The 13504-nt window shown below is 40.1% G+C and overlaps 2 protein-coding genes across 2 annotated transcripts; one reads left to right on the top strand and one right to left on the bottom strand.

Annotated features, from left to right (window-relative positions):
• The first annotated feature begins 212 nt into the window (after positions 1 to 212).
• Positions 213 to 3561, top strand: banf1 (BAF nuclear assembly factor 1). Its single transcript, XM_037120068.1, has 3 exons — positions 213 to 371; positions 1485 to 1649; positions 2227 to 3561. Exons 2-3 carry the CDS (start codon positions 1524 to 1526, stop codon positions 2371 to 2373), a joined length of 273 nt encoding a protein of 90 aa, XP_036975963.1. The 5' UTR covers positions 213 to 371; positions 1485 to 1523; the 3' UTR covers positions 2374 to 3561.
• gng3 (guanine nucleotide binding protein (G protein), gamma 3) lies at positions 3231 to 9394 on the bottom strand. Its single transcript, XM_037120069.1, has 3 exons — positions 9215 to 9394; positions 8349 to 8448; positions 3231 to 6066 (listed from the first exon to the last, which is right to left on the bottom strand). The coding sequence occupies exons 2-3, from the start codon at positions 8445 to 8447 to the stop codon at positions 5938 to 5940; spliced, it is 228 nt and encodes a 75-aa protein (XP_036975964.1). The 5' UTR covers position 8448; positions 9215 to 9394; the 3' UTR covers positions 3231 to 5937.
• Positions 9395 to 13504: the final 4110 nt, after the last annotated feature.

The following is a 13504-nucleotide window of genomic DNA, read 5'->3' as shown; positions in this document are numbered from 1 at the left end:
TTAAATGTTTATTTTGCCTATATTTGTTCAGCTCGGGTGTCCTTGTTCAGAGTTGTATGTCTGTCTATCTTCATGGCAATTGTTCTTTGAACTGTTTGTAATACTAAGAGCAACTTAAACCCGCATTAATGTTCCTTGTATGTGTACACATACTTGGCTAACAGCACTGATTGTGTTGTTGCAAAGCCTGCAAGCCTGTTTATCCTGTGAGCCAATCATCAGGGCCGAATTCACCTCTACTGAACTCCGTGACGTAATGACGCAAGAGACCAGCGCATTGCATTGTGGGTGCCGGTGCCTGGACAGAAACAGAAAGTGCACGACTGTTGAGCGAACTACGGTGATACACGGCTTATTCACACAAATAAAAGGTATGTTAATACTCAGGCACATTAAAATTATCTTGTGGAGGTCAGCAGCTAAAATATGTCACAGGCAGAAAAGTAGCACGACGCGGTGAGAAGCTGCTAAGAGTTATTAGCGACGCGCCGTGTGAGCGTTAATGTTGACGCGCCTGAATTCAAAGCTACTAGCTAATGTTTCGCTGTAGCTTCACGGAGCTAACTCAGTCGACTGCGCTACGTGGAGGATTATTTCAGGACCATGTCATATTTTAAAAAAAGCACACACACACAGCAGTGTTTACGAGCAGTGGCGATTAGAAGGGAAACTAACGGTTACACAGTAGAAAGCTAGTTAGCGTTAGCTTGCTGTGCTAAAGCTAGTAGCGCTAGGATGCATTGCGCGCGCAATTTAATGTCGGAAATTATTGCTAGTAGTTTCGATGTGAAGGTGTTTAGATGCTGGATAAGAGCAGGCAGCGATAGTTTCACCAGTGTAAACGCGTTTTCAGTCATCAGGATCTCTGTCGAGGGAACTTTGATACCATTAAAAACACGCTATTGTCGCAGAGTTGGCTAACTTTACTCATGATATGTCTGTTATCTTCACACGTTTACAACAACTTGATTGATTCCAGCAAACAGACCATAACTTTAATATTTGGAGTTTAAATCTGGAATATTCACAGGCCTACTCTGTACAGTAGAATAACAAGGCAGTGTTATTACTGCCCGTCTTATTATGGCTTTCATTGTTAGTTATTTGCATACTGGGTTTGAAACGAAACTCAACGTGAGGTTGAACTCACGAAGACTTTCATTCATGCAAAGCGAAGCTCGGGCGTGTCTCGTTTACATACTAACAAATTAATTCAAATCCAGGAGACTTATTGGCAGTAATCCTAACCTCTTTTGTCCTCTATTTTTAGAGGTAATTCAGTTTCATTTTCATGCATGTTAAGTTCCCAAATGACTGCTTACAGGGAAATGTGGATGAAAACACTCAACTGAAAGAGAGTCAGACGTTTTTTTTTCTCCTGCGAAAATGTGATTGGGAAAGTTTAAATTGATTGTGTCATTTGCCCTGTTGCATGAATTTCAGTTTGTTTTGTTTTAATGTCCATTGCTTTCTCTGTGTTACAGTTTCGCAGCTGGTGATCTGTGAGTGCCTACGTAGCAGCCATGTCGTCAACATCCCAAAAACATAAAGATTTCGTGGCCGAGCCGATGGGTGAGAAGCCCGTGACGGCTCTGGCTGGCATTGGAGGGACCCTTGGCGGAAGACTGGAGGAGAAAGGTTTTGACAAGGTGATTTGAATGGATTCTTTAAACTTTTTAATCTAGTATAAACACATTTGGGAAGAATCGACGAACATGTAGAATGCTCTGTCTATAGAAAGTGCTTATCTTTGCTGCTGTGGTGGTATTATCACGGGAATTGAATCAGTGTCTTTAAATCAGTACAACACTTACGCAGCAGAAAAGCATTGTAGAAAAGCAGCTGTTAATGTGGCCTTGAGTACATAGATTTTCAACTCACCTTAACATAATGGTAATGAAAATAACCAGGTTATTGTTATGCTTGCCGTCTGGTGATTAAAATGAAGCGTGACCCGATTGACAGGTTACTCAAATGATGTCCGTCTGACTGCTGAAACAATGGAGAGGTTTAATTTGATACTGGCAGTGTTGAGTTTGTATTGACATTATAATGCAGGAGCCTTAACAAGACAAATGGGACTGAAACTAGGCTTTGTGCCATTGTACTGTGTAGCATGTAAGATAGATGAATGGGTAAAACAAACATTGGCAATTAAATGAAACATTTGCTATTTGACAACAGGCCCGTTGACTTTCTGTTGTGTGTTCATCTCTCCCTCCACAGGCGTACGTCGTCCTCGGGCAGTTCCTGGTTCTAAAGAAAGACGAAGAGCTTTTCCGGGACTGGCTGAAGGACACTTGCCAGGCGAATTCAAAGCAACAAGGTGACTGCTACGGCTGTCTTAAAGAATGGTGTGACGCCTTCCTATAAAGCAATCGCCACTGTTTTCTACGTCTGAAGTCCAAACTGTACATTACCTCTTCACTCATATTGATTCAATTCAGCTACACCATATATGTGAACTGACACTGTAGACACTGAGTTTTATTGACGTCAGCTTGTTTTTAAATTATACTTAAAGCTGTAAGTGTATTTCTGAACCCCCTCGACCCCTTAATGGGACTCGGACACGCCCATCTCATGGCCTTAGAGACAGTTGGAGACTGTTAAACTAGAACTACTTGTCATTCTTTATATTGCCATTAAAATGGTAGTTTGGATGGATAATTACAGATGTGACGGATCTGTTCGTCTGTGAATTGTCAGCAAGCATTTTGACTTGTCACAGCAGTAAAATCACAAGTGTTTCCAAGAAGATTAATGGCGTCTTTCCTCTAGAGTTTACCAGTAAGTCTCATCACTGAGCCACAATGGTAACATCCAAATGTATCAGCCTTTATTAACATGAATACATCTGTGTTTGACAAGTCAACATGTCTGCTGTGAAAAGACTGAATGTTAGTTTCCAGTTTTGGGAAAAGAGCTGCTTAAGTTAGTACTAATGTTTACCCAAGATGATCGGAATGCTGCATGTTGAATTTTAAATGTATGGCTCATCTGTTGTTGGTCATGGAGGAAGATTTTATCTTGCTAAGCTACACATGGCTCGTTTGTTCTGCGTTTAAACTTTCAGCAACATTTGGATTTCAGTTTGGCATGCATTTCTTTCTATCTAGCGTGATGACTTAGCAGTACAGCCCATATTCATATTTGTACTCACCTTCTTAGGCCTTTTGCCCCATTTTGCTGTTTTTTTTGAACCCATTGGAAAGTTGATGTAAGATGTGTTTTTTTTTTTTTTAAACTCTCACATCATATCACAGCTAAGTATCATGTTCTGTCCACAAACGATGTTTAAATTACTTCTCGCAGAGGTGGATTGTCTGAAGTGTCTTGCAGAGGATATGATTTTACAAAAGCTAAACCTCAGACCGGCGGTGACGTGACGGTCTTGGCGGTCGATGTGTTTTTATTACGAAAGCGTTTAACTTGTGATCTGGAACATGTTGAAGCAGCGCGGCCAGATGACAACATCTGGTCTGCTGAAACCTTGATGGAACCTAAAGATGGAGATGATGTACTGTATATAAATAAAGATGCCCATGCAACAAACCCGAACGCTGTCAGAAATCGTGTCCGTCTATTGCTGATGAGTGAGCTGCAGGCTTTACATTTAAAGAAGCTATTTTACAAGCCAGATGATACTGAAATCAGAATTGATTGAAACAGGAACCATTTGATAACAGATATGCCATTGTCCTTTAATCAGAGTAAATCAGTCAGCACCCTGTTTGTTTGCTCATTAACAGTAAAGAGGCTAAAGGTAGTTGACCTGCTGAACTCGTATGATTGTTTGTATTTTAAGCTTCAACAGAATCTTGTTTCTTATTCTGCACAAAATCTCAAAAATGAAGGGATGGAACTGTATACATGCTAAATATCTCAAAAGCATTTAATAAATGTTCGGACTGGGCGATAAATCAAACCTATAGTTATGACCAAGAAGTAGAACAGGCTGATAAGATACAAAACACAACATCACTTAAAGGAAAAAGACATCACAGCAATGGGATAATATCAATATATCGTCCAGATTCAAGACCCAACGATTCAAAAAATGTTAACTCTTAAGCTTGGATTTTAATAATGTTCTGTTGTGTTTGACTGTCTTTCTAAACATGAGATGCCTTAATCCATGTTAGATGAATCTATAATCTGCAGTAGTGCACGTCCACGCTTGTGTTCTTTGACACATCACCGGCTTTTTGAAGAGGAAATCGTTATCTAGCAGCTTTTATTTTGTTTTTTGTTTTTTAAACTGTCTCGTGTGTTTTGCATTTGACTGTGAAATATTGCTTCAGTTTTTATATTGCTGTTATTATCAAAACCATAAAATAAAAGGGCAATGTGTCAGATTTGGACATGAGGGTGGTTTTTTGTATTTTTGTTTTTATGCGTTGATGAATAAAATCACAGCAACAGAAACCATTTGATAACAGGAGACTTTATTTCAATGCCTGATATTCCATGGTTACTCTCTTGCCAATGCTCCAAATTCGACATTTGCAAGATATTGAAAATACATGTGTTAATTTTGTAAATGATCCAGAGCAGGGGGGGTGTCCCAAAAAGTTGATTTGCAAAGTTGCCACGGTGATCATGTCTGAAGGAACTTCCAAAATGATGATCAGTTTTCTTTTGTGTGTGTGTGTGAGGATATGATTTAACAGAAGTAAACCACCGTCTGTACTGTCAGTGTTGAAATAACCACGAAGAAAGTGAAATCTTAAAGTCCGTCGCGATCTGTCCTCACGTCACATGAATAAGTAGAAACATCAGGCGCTTCCTCTACATTTTCTGGACCCCTCTGCTCTGGAGAACCTCTCAGACCTGATTGGTTAAAATGACGATGCACACCTGTCTTTTTAAAAGTACATTATAACTGCTGTATTTATTTTTTTTGCCTTTTTAAAGAAATAGAAAATTGTTCACGTAACAGACTCATAGTAACTGATTAGCTGATTTTGCTTTAATGGCTTACATCATATACTGAATGTCCATAACCCCTGGAATGTTTCTTTTCTTTTTTTTTGTTTTTTTTTTGTTTTTGGGATCTGTGTGCTATATTGAATTATAAAATCTGGATCTGACGGTGATCAAATGCTCAGAATTGTTGCTTAAGTTTCACAGTAGCACCTATGCAAACACACACACGTCCACATCCACACTACAGCAACAAGTATAGAAATGAGCAAGAAATGCTAAAATCTTCATAAAACCTTCAAATTAAAAAATAAAAATATGATAATAATCCACTCAAACAGCTGTTGTCCTTAGATGCAAGTAACTGCCAAAACAGGAAACATGAGCATTAATCTGTAGGAGAGTGTTATCACCTCCGGATACACGCCGCTCTGACTCAGATATGACCTAACATAGGCTTGACTTTTTCTTCAGATTTAAAATGTCTGGTCAATATTTACGAGAACTGACCTGATCGGAGCCTCATGTTCGACCTGCAGCACCACCAGGATCTAAAGACCTCGTGTGGGGATTAGTTCAAAGTTAACAAACACTGTTAGAATCTGTTCCTGGGTCTGTTTAAGACGCTCACTGCTCCGACTGTTTCCTTTTTCGGCAGTTACCTGTAAATATATATATGAGCATGAAATGTCTGTGTTTTCCACCCGATGATAGCTATTTTTTTTTCTAAATGTCTTATCATTTCAATAACTCTTTATTGATTGACTGTGTAGGTTTTGTTCCAAATTCTTGTTTTTGCTCTTCCCCTCCAACACCGAGACAGACGTTAGCAGTTAAAGAATTTAGTGTTGTACTTGATTTCATGTACTGTACATCGGCAGCTTTTATGCAAGGTTACTATAGTACATTGATGTCTTATTTAGATTGGAAGTACCGTACATGTACACACTGTACATACATGTACATACTGTACAGTTGTACTTTTTGAATCACAACAATCCCTGATTGGTCTCAAAGCAGAGCGCAGAAGAATTTCTTCTCCCTGAAGGGGTTCTCTGAGGTGGGCACGGGGGTGATCAGGGGGTCGTCGCAGGAGTGTGCGTCGCAGTACGCCATCAGGTCGGCTGCTGCCTTTGATACCTGGAGAGGAGGGTGGTGGTCAGAGTCCAGGTGGATCGGGACACATTTCAACAAACAATAACAGGAATAACAGTGAAAATAATGCCTCGTACTTTGATCTCTGGTCAGAGGTTGTGGTGCATTTAGAGGCCTCAAGAGTGGCTCAGTCTGGATAATCTTACATATTTTGACATATTAGAAAAACCCTCATCTAACTTGTGTTTGTAGTTTAATGTCGAGCCGCTTCGTCAGTTAAATAATTAAATGCCAACTTGTGTTATCGATCAATCGTCAGTTTCATGCAAAGGGTCTTAAAGGTTAACGCCACCAATTTTACACATGAAAGGGGCCATATGTAAGACTGTTAGTTGAATTCTAGTTCCAGAAAATTAAATTTATCAACAGGATGTGAAGAAATAACAGTTGTTTACTTTGTGTGTCTTGTACTGCAGAGACAGTTCCTGAAGTTAGCATGCTAGCCAGCTAGCTGTGGCCCCTCCCAGTCCAAAGCTCCTGTGCTTATGCTATAAAAACACCAACACTCCCACTCAGGAATCACTACATGCACGGCTAACTAGCTAATGGTGGCTACAGTTAGCAGCAGTTAGCTGTTACCCTGATGTTGTGCTGCCCCCCGTTTGTTTTGAGCAGCCGGACAATTCTTACAAGTTGGAAAATGTTCAGATATCTTGGTGAGTGCGTCTGCATAAGTTAAAACAGTAGTTTAAAGTCTTGAGCCATCAGAGGAAGCTGCTGATCAGACTGAGCGCCTCCAGTGATGTCACTCAGGAGCTCGGTTGCATTGTGGGTAATGTAGGCACCAGGCCTGGAAAAAAAAAGAAGTTGATGTCTGGTTGTGCTGCATTGATTTTGATTATTTGTTTTTAAACTGTCTATAATGAGTTAAAAACCTAGCAACTACATTACCCATAATGCAATGTGTGATTACATGTAGCATCCTCTGGAGCCACAAAATACTTTATACTACCTTCTTTACACATCTCAAGGTTTGTAAACACACTTTAATGTGTAAAATTCGAGGAGTTACACTTTAAATGGGAGGATTCGCTGCTTTTCTTTGCTATTTTATGACAGTCAGTGATGAATCTTTGGGTTTTGAACTGTTAGTTTGACAAAAGAAGCAAACTGAAGACGTCACTTTGAGGTCTGGGAAACTGGTGAGGAGCATTTTTCACAATTTATGATATTTTATGGACCAAATGATTCATCTGTTAATCAATATTGTTGTTAGTAGCAGCCTTGTCATTTAAAGTTAAGACAGTATGTAGCCCCCATATGTGGCTTCACAAGTACAAACACTAACAGTGTATATTCAGTCATACAGATTCATTATGTCTGTGCGATCTCTGGTTGTGATGAGTTATTTTCCATTTTTGGCTCCAAAAGGCTCAAACGAATGTGTTCAGTCCAGACATGTCACTGACTTAAGCTCAAATTTAGCAAATGAAGACTTAGCAATATCACTCAAACACTAAAACTGAACGTTTCAAATATTTCTCTACGAAATGTGGAAAAAATTGAGTGTTGAATGTGTCTGGACATAGAAAATGTGAATAAGTACAACACCAGCAAGGTGAGCGGGTTGAAATGTATTGATTCACCTGAAGAATGCAGTGACCAAAGCATCAGGATACATCAGCGAGCACAAAAATAGAAAATGAAATAATACAGAATCAATAACAGCTGAAAAAAAAGAGTGTAATGTATATGAATACTGGGATTTACTACAGTTTGTATGTTTTTTATTGACAAGTTCAATGGTGGGTTAAATTCCTAATTTAGTCCCAGGATGCCTCTGAATGTTGTGGTGTGGGTTTCTATCTAAAACATGATTATTAGCATATAAATGTTTGTCCCCTTACTTAATTTTTACGCTGACAGATTGTTCTTGGTGCCTCTCAAAGGTTGTTTTTGATGCCGTAAACATGAAAGTCACCATTTGGAAACTCTCCAAGGAGCAGCACTGACTTGAAGTGCATCTGAGAAGGTCACCGGTTGCTTTTGTTCCTCTTCACAGCGATTTGTCTTTTAATGAGAGTTTGTCAGAAACGCTCCTTTTATACCTGCGATGTGAGGCTTTACAAATACAAGTCAGATCTGTCTCTTTTAATCTGAGGGCAGGTTTAGTTTGTGTATTTATCATTTGAAGCTCGTGTGGTTTCAACATTATGACAGGAGCATAACATACAGCACAATTTCAGCGTCCATTCCCCACCTTTGCTTCCCTTGTGTTGTAGCTTATCGCCACACTATCGGACTCGGAGGTGTTCAGATTGTCTTACCTTTATCCTGCAGAAACTAGCCTCTATCTTCAGTTGTTCCACCAGCTTCCTGGCTTGGCCGACGCTCATGGTGCTGTTCACTGGGGTGTCTCCTTTCATCCTGGCCACAAGCAGAGCAGCATTTAAAGCTTCACGGGTGGATTTTAGAAAGCAAAACAAAATGTGCGTCCTGTAAAATGTCTGCATTTTGTTTTTTTTTTTAAAAATGCAGAAATCACAGCATGGCTTCTTGGTAGCAAAATTAGCCTTTTAATACACCATCCTACGTGGTTGTTCAAATTAACTACGTGTGTGACATCACATAGCTCTATAATGTGATATATGATAATACCTGTGCTGAAAAAACGTAGTATTTTATTGCTTATTTATATATTTTGGCTGCAAAAGAAAGCAAGCATGGAACCAGCCAGTCTCCAGCTATGTAGTATAAATATCTGTCAATATTGTGTCATTAGACCGAGCACAGCTGCTGTATTATGTCATCTTACATGGCAACAAAAGCGTTCATACTTCATCAAATGCAAATTTTTAAAAAACAAAAAATGAGAGACATGTAAACTGGGCCAAATGGTCAGATTTGCCCACCGTGGCCCACAGATTCTCCCACCACGAGCACAAACAACCAGAGACATATCAAATGTAGAATGAAATAAGCACTGCAGCCACACACACACACACACACACACACTGCTGAAATAATGACTACTGAGAATAAATGTGTAAAAGGATGGATTGTCAACAGGAAGGATGATAAAAAAAATAAATAAATAAAAAAGCAAAGGAGCGAATCTACTTGAACCATTCTGGACCTTTCCCCATTGTCTTCTCCCTTCTCTCCCTCCATCAGCCTCCTTTTTTCTCCTTACCCGTATAATATTCCTCTTCAGGTGCAATCTTCCCCCCTCTCTCTTCGCTCTCTCTTTTCCACAATTTTTTTTTTCTGCCTCTCTCTGGTGTCCCTCTGTCGGCTTGTGTTTGGTGGTGTCAGTGTAAGCTGGACCCCACCCCTCACAGACAACAGCCTGGATGGTACCCTGCTCTGTACAGTCCAGTGCACTGCAATTCTGCCACAATGAGCACTAGGTTTGTGGTGGATGGTTAGGATCACACACACCCCCCTCGGTGGTGAGTGGTACCTGCCAGACGGAGGGAGGGGGGGAGGTATGTGTGATGGTCTTCAGATGAGGGTGGATCGTACCATGTCTGCTCCTGGGAAATTGGGGCCAACTGGAATCTCTCTGGTTTCAAACCTGTGACATGGAGCAGGATGTTGGCTATGTGGTGTGTGTGTGTTATTTTTTTGTTGTTTTGTTTTTGTAGTGCTACAAGATGGTATACAGCTTGTCATGTGAACTCAAGAGGCCTGGGTCGTTACGTGTGTCTGCCTTTTGTGATGATGCCCACCCTCTCCTCTGTTGCTATGGGGACTGCTGCAGTCTAAGTGTAGTGGTTTACATCATAGTTCAAACTGTTACATGAGGGCTTGTATGTAAATCAGGCAGTCATTTCATCCATAGCACACACACACACACACACACACGCACACACACACACACACACACACACACACACACACAGTCCCTTTTAAATAGAGGAATAATACAAGAAGGGTGAATTGACTGTAGGAGAATACTGAATGAATGTATGTGCGTGTTCTCTCAGATCAGAGACCCTGTGGAGAAAAATAGCTCCGTTAGCATCACGGACACAACAGCTCTTTCTAGGTCGTAACACTGTTTGAGTGAAAAAGCAGAGCGTTGTATATATAAGTGTGTCACCTTAAATGTTATTTTACAAAAGTACATCTTCTACGTCGTCGTAATACAAAGAAACGGCTGCTAACCGGCAGCTAACGTCTACGAAAACGGCCCCGGCGCCATCTTTGCTAAGCTAATGGCGCCATGATGATCTCCGTCGCTTCGCTTTCCCGGCAGTGACCCATCTTGTAGTTTTACTATCTCTGGGAGCGAGGCGGCGGTTGGGCGTTCTTGCTCATTTGTCCTTCGTGCTTGCCGTTGTACATAAAATGAAAGAAAATGTTAAATTGCGTTGTTGTGGCTTAGTGTTTGGTGGTGAGAAGTCTTTACAAACTCGAAGCATGATTAATTAATTCATATCTTTTATCTTATAGTCACATTACAAAACGATTAGTGAGATTATACTATTTCTTTCTCCCATGCTTTTTGTTTGTAAAATTATGTATTGCCTCTTCATTAATATTGATTATTTAAGGTTGATTTTTACTCCCACGAATTTCACTTAAAATATGTAAAACTAAAATAAATTAACAAAAACTTGCAATTTATTTACACATGTTACAAGTATATATGAAATGACTTATCTCCATAAAACTGTCATCAACATTTTTTTTTTTTTATTATTATTATGTACAAATGACTAATTTCAGACTTGGTTGCTGCAGGTGCGCTCCAGGAGGACAGGACAGAGTGGGCAGCAGGTTATTTGGATTCATAAGCTGCTGCTTCAGTTGAAGGACTCCATCTGCTGGATGATGCTGGCAGGATCTGACTGCATCACTGATCTGCAAAAGACCACAAGGCGGCTCCTAATGAACCAGCTGGGAGAAATGTGAACCCCCAAGCTTCAAAATCAAGTGAGTGGAATTCTAATAATTTGTTTACGGGGACATGGTGGAGAAATCTCACCTCCTCTCTGGAGTAAATTCATTCTCAGAGGTGAATTCTCTTCATCATTTGATGTTGTATTTTAGACAAAATAGGGACCCAGATGTAAGACACACAGACAGGCAGGTAATTGAACAAATGCGGGTTTTATTAATATAAAGACGATCCAAAATCAAAGGTCAAATTGCAGGAGACGGAAGACAGCAGACAGAAAACACAAGAACAACAAAAATACAAAAATGCAGCAGGAAAACAGGCAGGTAGATGATACGCACAGGGCTGATGTGAGGAAACAGAACAGGAATTCAGGACAAACATGACAAAAACAGATGAACTGAAAACGAGAAAAACACTGAGGACTAATTAACACACGAGAGACAGATGAGCAGGAAACAAGGCAGGACATGAAAAGCAGGAAAAACACACGAGGAGAGAACTTCAGAATTAAACAGGTTATAAGTGAAACCATGACATTTAAATAGCAGTGAAATGTCAGGAGAAGGTTTGCGCAGTAAATAAGCATTTCAGGGAAGATAAAAAAGTGCCACAAACAGTTCGACAGCTTTTATCTCACGACTGTGTGTCGGTGGTTTGACCAGATCAACATGGCTAACTAACTAGCTCAAAATGTATCAGCAGCTCCAAGAAACTGTTTATTTCTTAGACTAAAACAAAGAAATATATTGATTTGAAACTTGAAGCCCTGTTTATTAAATCCAAGTGTCATAGGAGGAGGAACACGGGTGTAACTGATAACATTAAGGACGACTCTCCTGAATAAAGAAGGAACTCACTGAGCTGCACAGCTGTGATTAACGGCACGATTAATGGCTGCAGTACATTAAAGGTGTGTCGCCACTAATCATGTCATCCATTATGCTGCTTTCCAAGCTTTGCAGTTTACAATTAACTCTTTACTTTGACATTTTTATGTAGCAAGAGTCTTTTTATCGCTCTATACTGTAGCTGTGAGCAGATTAAAAGTAGTTTTAGCTGTAATACCCATAATGCAACAGCCAGACTACAAATATCACATATCTCTGTTTGAGGTAACTCTAAAATACTAATATATTTATTCAAATCCTCATTTTAATTCCGCAGGGATGTTGGCATCATGGCTTGTAATTTCTGGGGTTTTAATCCTTCTTTTTTTTTTTTTGCTTTGGCACAAACTGATAAAAACAGAGACAGCAGGTACAAACCAGTACACGGCTGCGAGGGCCGAGTCTAAAGCGCTCAGCAGATGGTCCTCCAGAGCTCCCGTTTCATCTCTGCAGGTTGCGCTCTGCTGTAATTAGTGTGGGTGCACCCCATCCCGCTAATAACTTATCTCATAACGCGCCGCCTTAATTATAAAAACATCACGGTTAGACGTGATCATGTGGCACACAAGTGAGCTGTGAACTTTAGATGTCTTTCCAAAATCCAGCCATAGTTTGAGTTACACCATTAACCCTCCTCCTATGTTTAATTATCTCTTATGCTATATATATTTATGACGTTAATTAATAATCCTTAATTAAGATGAAGTTAATTACTGTCACGGTGCACTGGAGCCTTCAAGTCTGGGGACCTCAGAGCTGAGGCAGCCCGAGTTTTCTCACTTGATTTCTTTCTCATTTGATTTAAATCGAGTTTCAGTCTCTGACGCAAGTAGTAATTTATTAAATCAGGTTGCTTTGACAGATTTGAGTGATTACACAGTTTGATTTGTCTCATGCTGACCTCACACACCTGAAAGCCGTCTTGTAATCCACCTGTGCAGATTATCGTTGCCTCTCAAAAAACAAACCAAACCGCTCTTTGGAATAAAACCTCTGCGTGACCCCGTCGATGCTTTGTTGACATTTTGATGTGAAGCCGTGCAGCAGATAGTGCACTTCTCTGCCTCGGGGCTTCGTGTCAATAAATATTGAAACAATGTTGGTAAATGATTTTCATTTCAGCCCATTTGGGCCATTGATTCCGTGATTGGACCCCCCGATGGCGGACGGACACCGAAATGCTGGGAATGTTTCAGGCTCGGTTGTAACTGCGGTGTTGATATCGAAGAGCGTAAGTGCACGATGCATTATCTGTCTGACTGTGAGCGTTAATGTCCGATGACTGGGGGCTTTTTAACACAACTGCTGCATCTAAATGTTCTCCAGGATCGAACATGGCCTCTGCATCCATGAGAGCAGTTAAACGTCCGCTATAATAATAACTATTGTGTGAGACCCTCCGGGTGATAATTATAGAGCTGATGAGATATTGTGTTACGTACCTGAACGTTGATTGTCCAGTGGACGGAGGTGATAGCATTCAGGATGAGCAACACATCAGTAATTATGGTTTTATATTTGATGAAAAAAAAAGAAGCTCTTTTTATATCTCAGTTCCTGCCAAAATATTATGTTATTGTGCAGATTGTTGCCAACAGACTTGATGTGCAACCTGTTTCCTTTTGTACGACTGAATGTTTTATGTCTAATGTGTTTTGGAGGAAAATTTAATCGCTGCAGTTTCCAG

Source organism: Acanthopagrus latus, chromosome 13, assembly GCF_904848185.1.
Source record: "Acanthopagrus latus isolate v.2019 chromosome 13, fAcaLat1.1, whole genome shotgun sequence".
Taxonomy (NCBI): Eukaryota; Metazoa; Chordata; class Actinopteri; order Spariformes; family Sparidae; genus Acanthopagrus; species Acanthopagrus latus.
Note: the sequence above shows the minus strand (reverse complement) of the source record. Positions and strands in the feature narration are given on the sequence as shown.

Bases quoted from the DNA above. Each gene is read 5' to 3' on its own strand.
- banf1 (XM_037120068.1), top strand. From the start codon at position 1,524: ATGTCGTCAACATCCCAAAAACATAAAGATTTCGTGGCCGAGCCGATG. The intron at 1,650-2,226 runs GTGATTTGAATG...CTCCCTCCACAG, and splicing joins AGGAGAAAGGTTTTGACAAG to GCGTACGTCGTCCTCGGGCA.
- gng3 (XM_037120069.1), bottom strand. From the start codon at position 8,447: ATGAAAGGAGACACCCCAGTGAACAGCACCATGAGCGTCGGCCAAGCC. The intron at 6,067-8,348 runs GTAAGACAATCT...CCTCCTCTCCAG, and splicing joins CTAGTTTCTGCAGGATAAAG to GTATCAAAGGCAGCAGCCGA.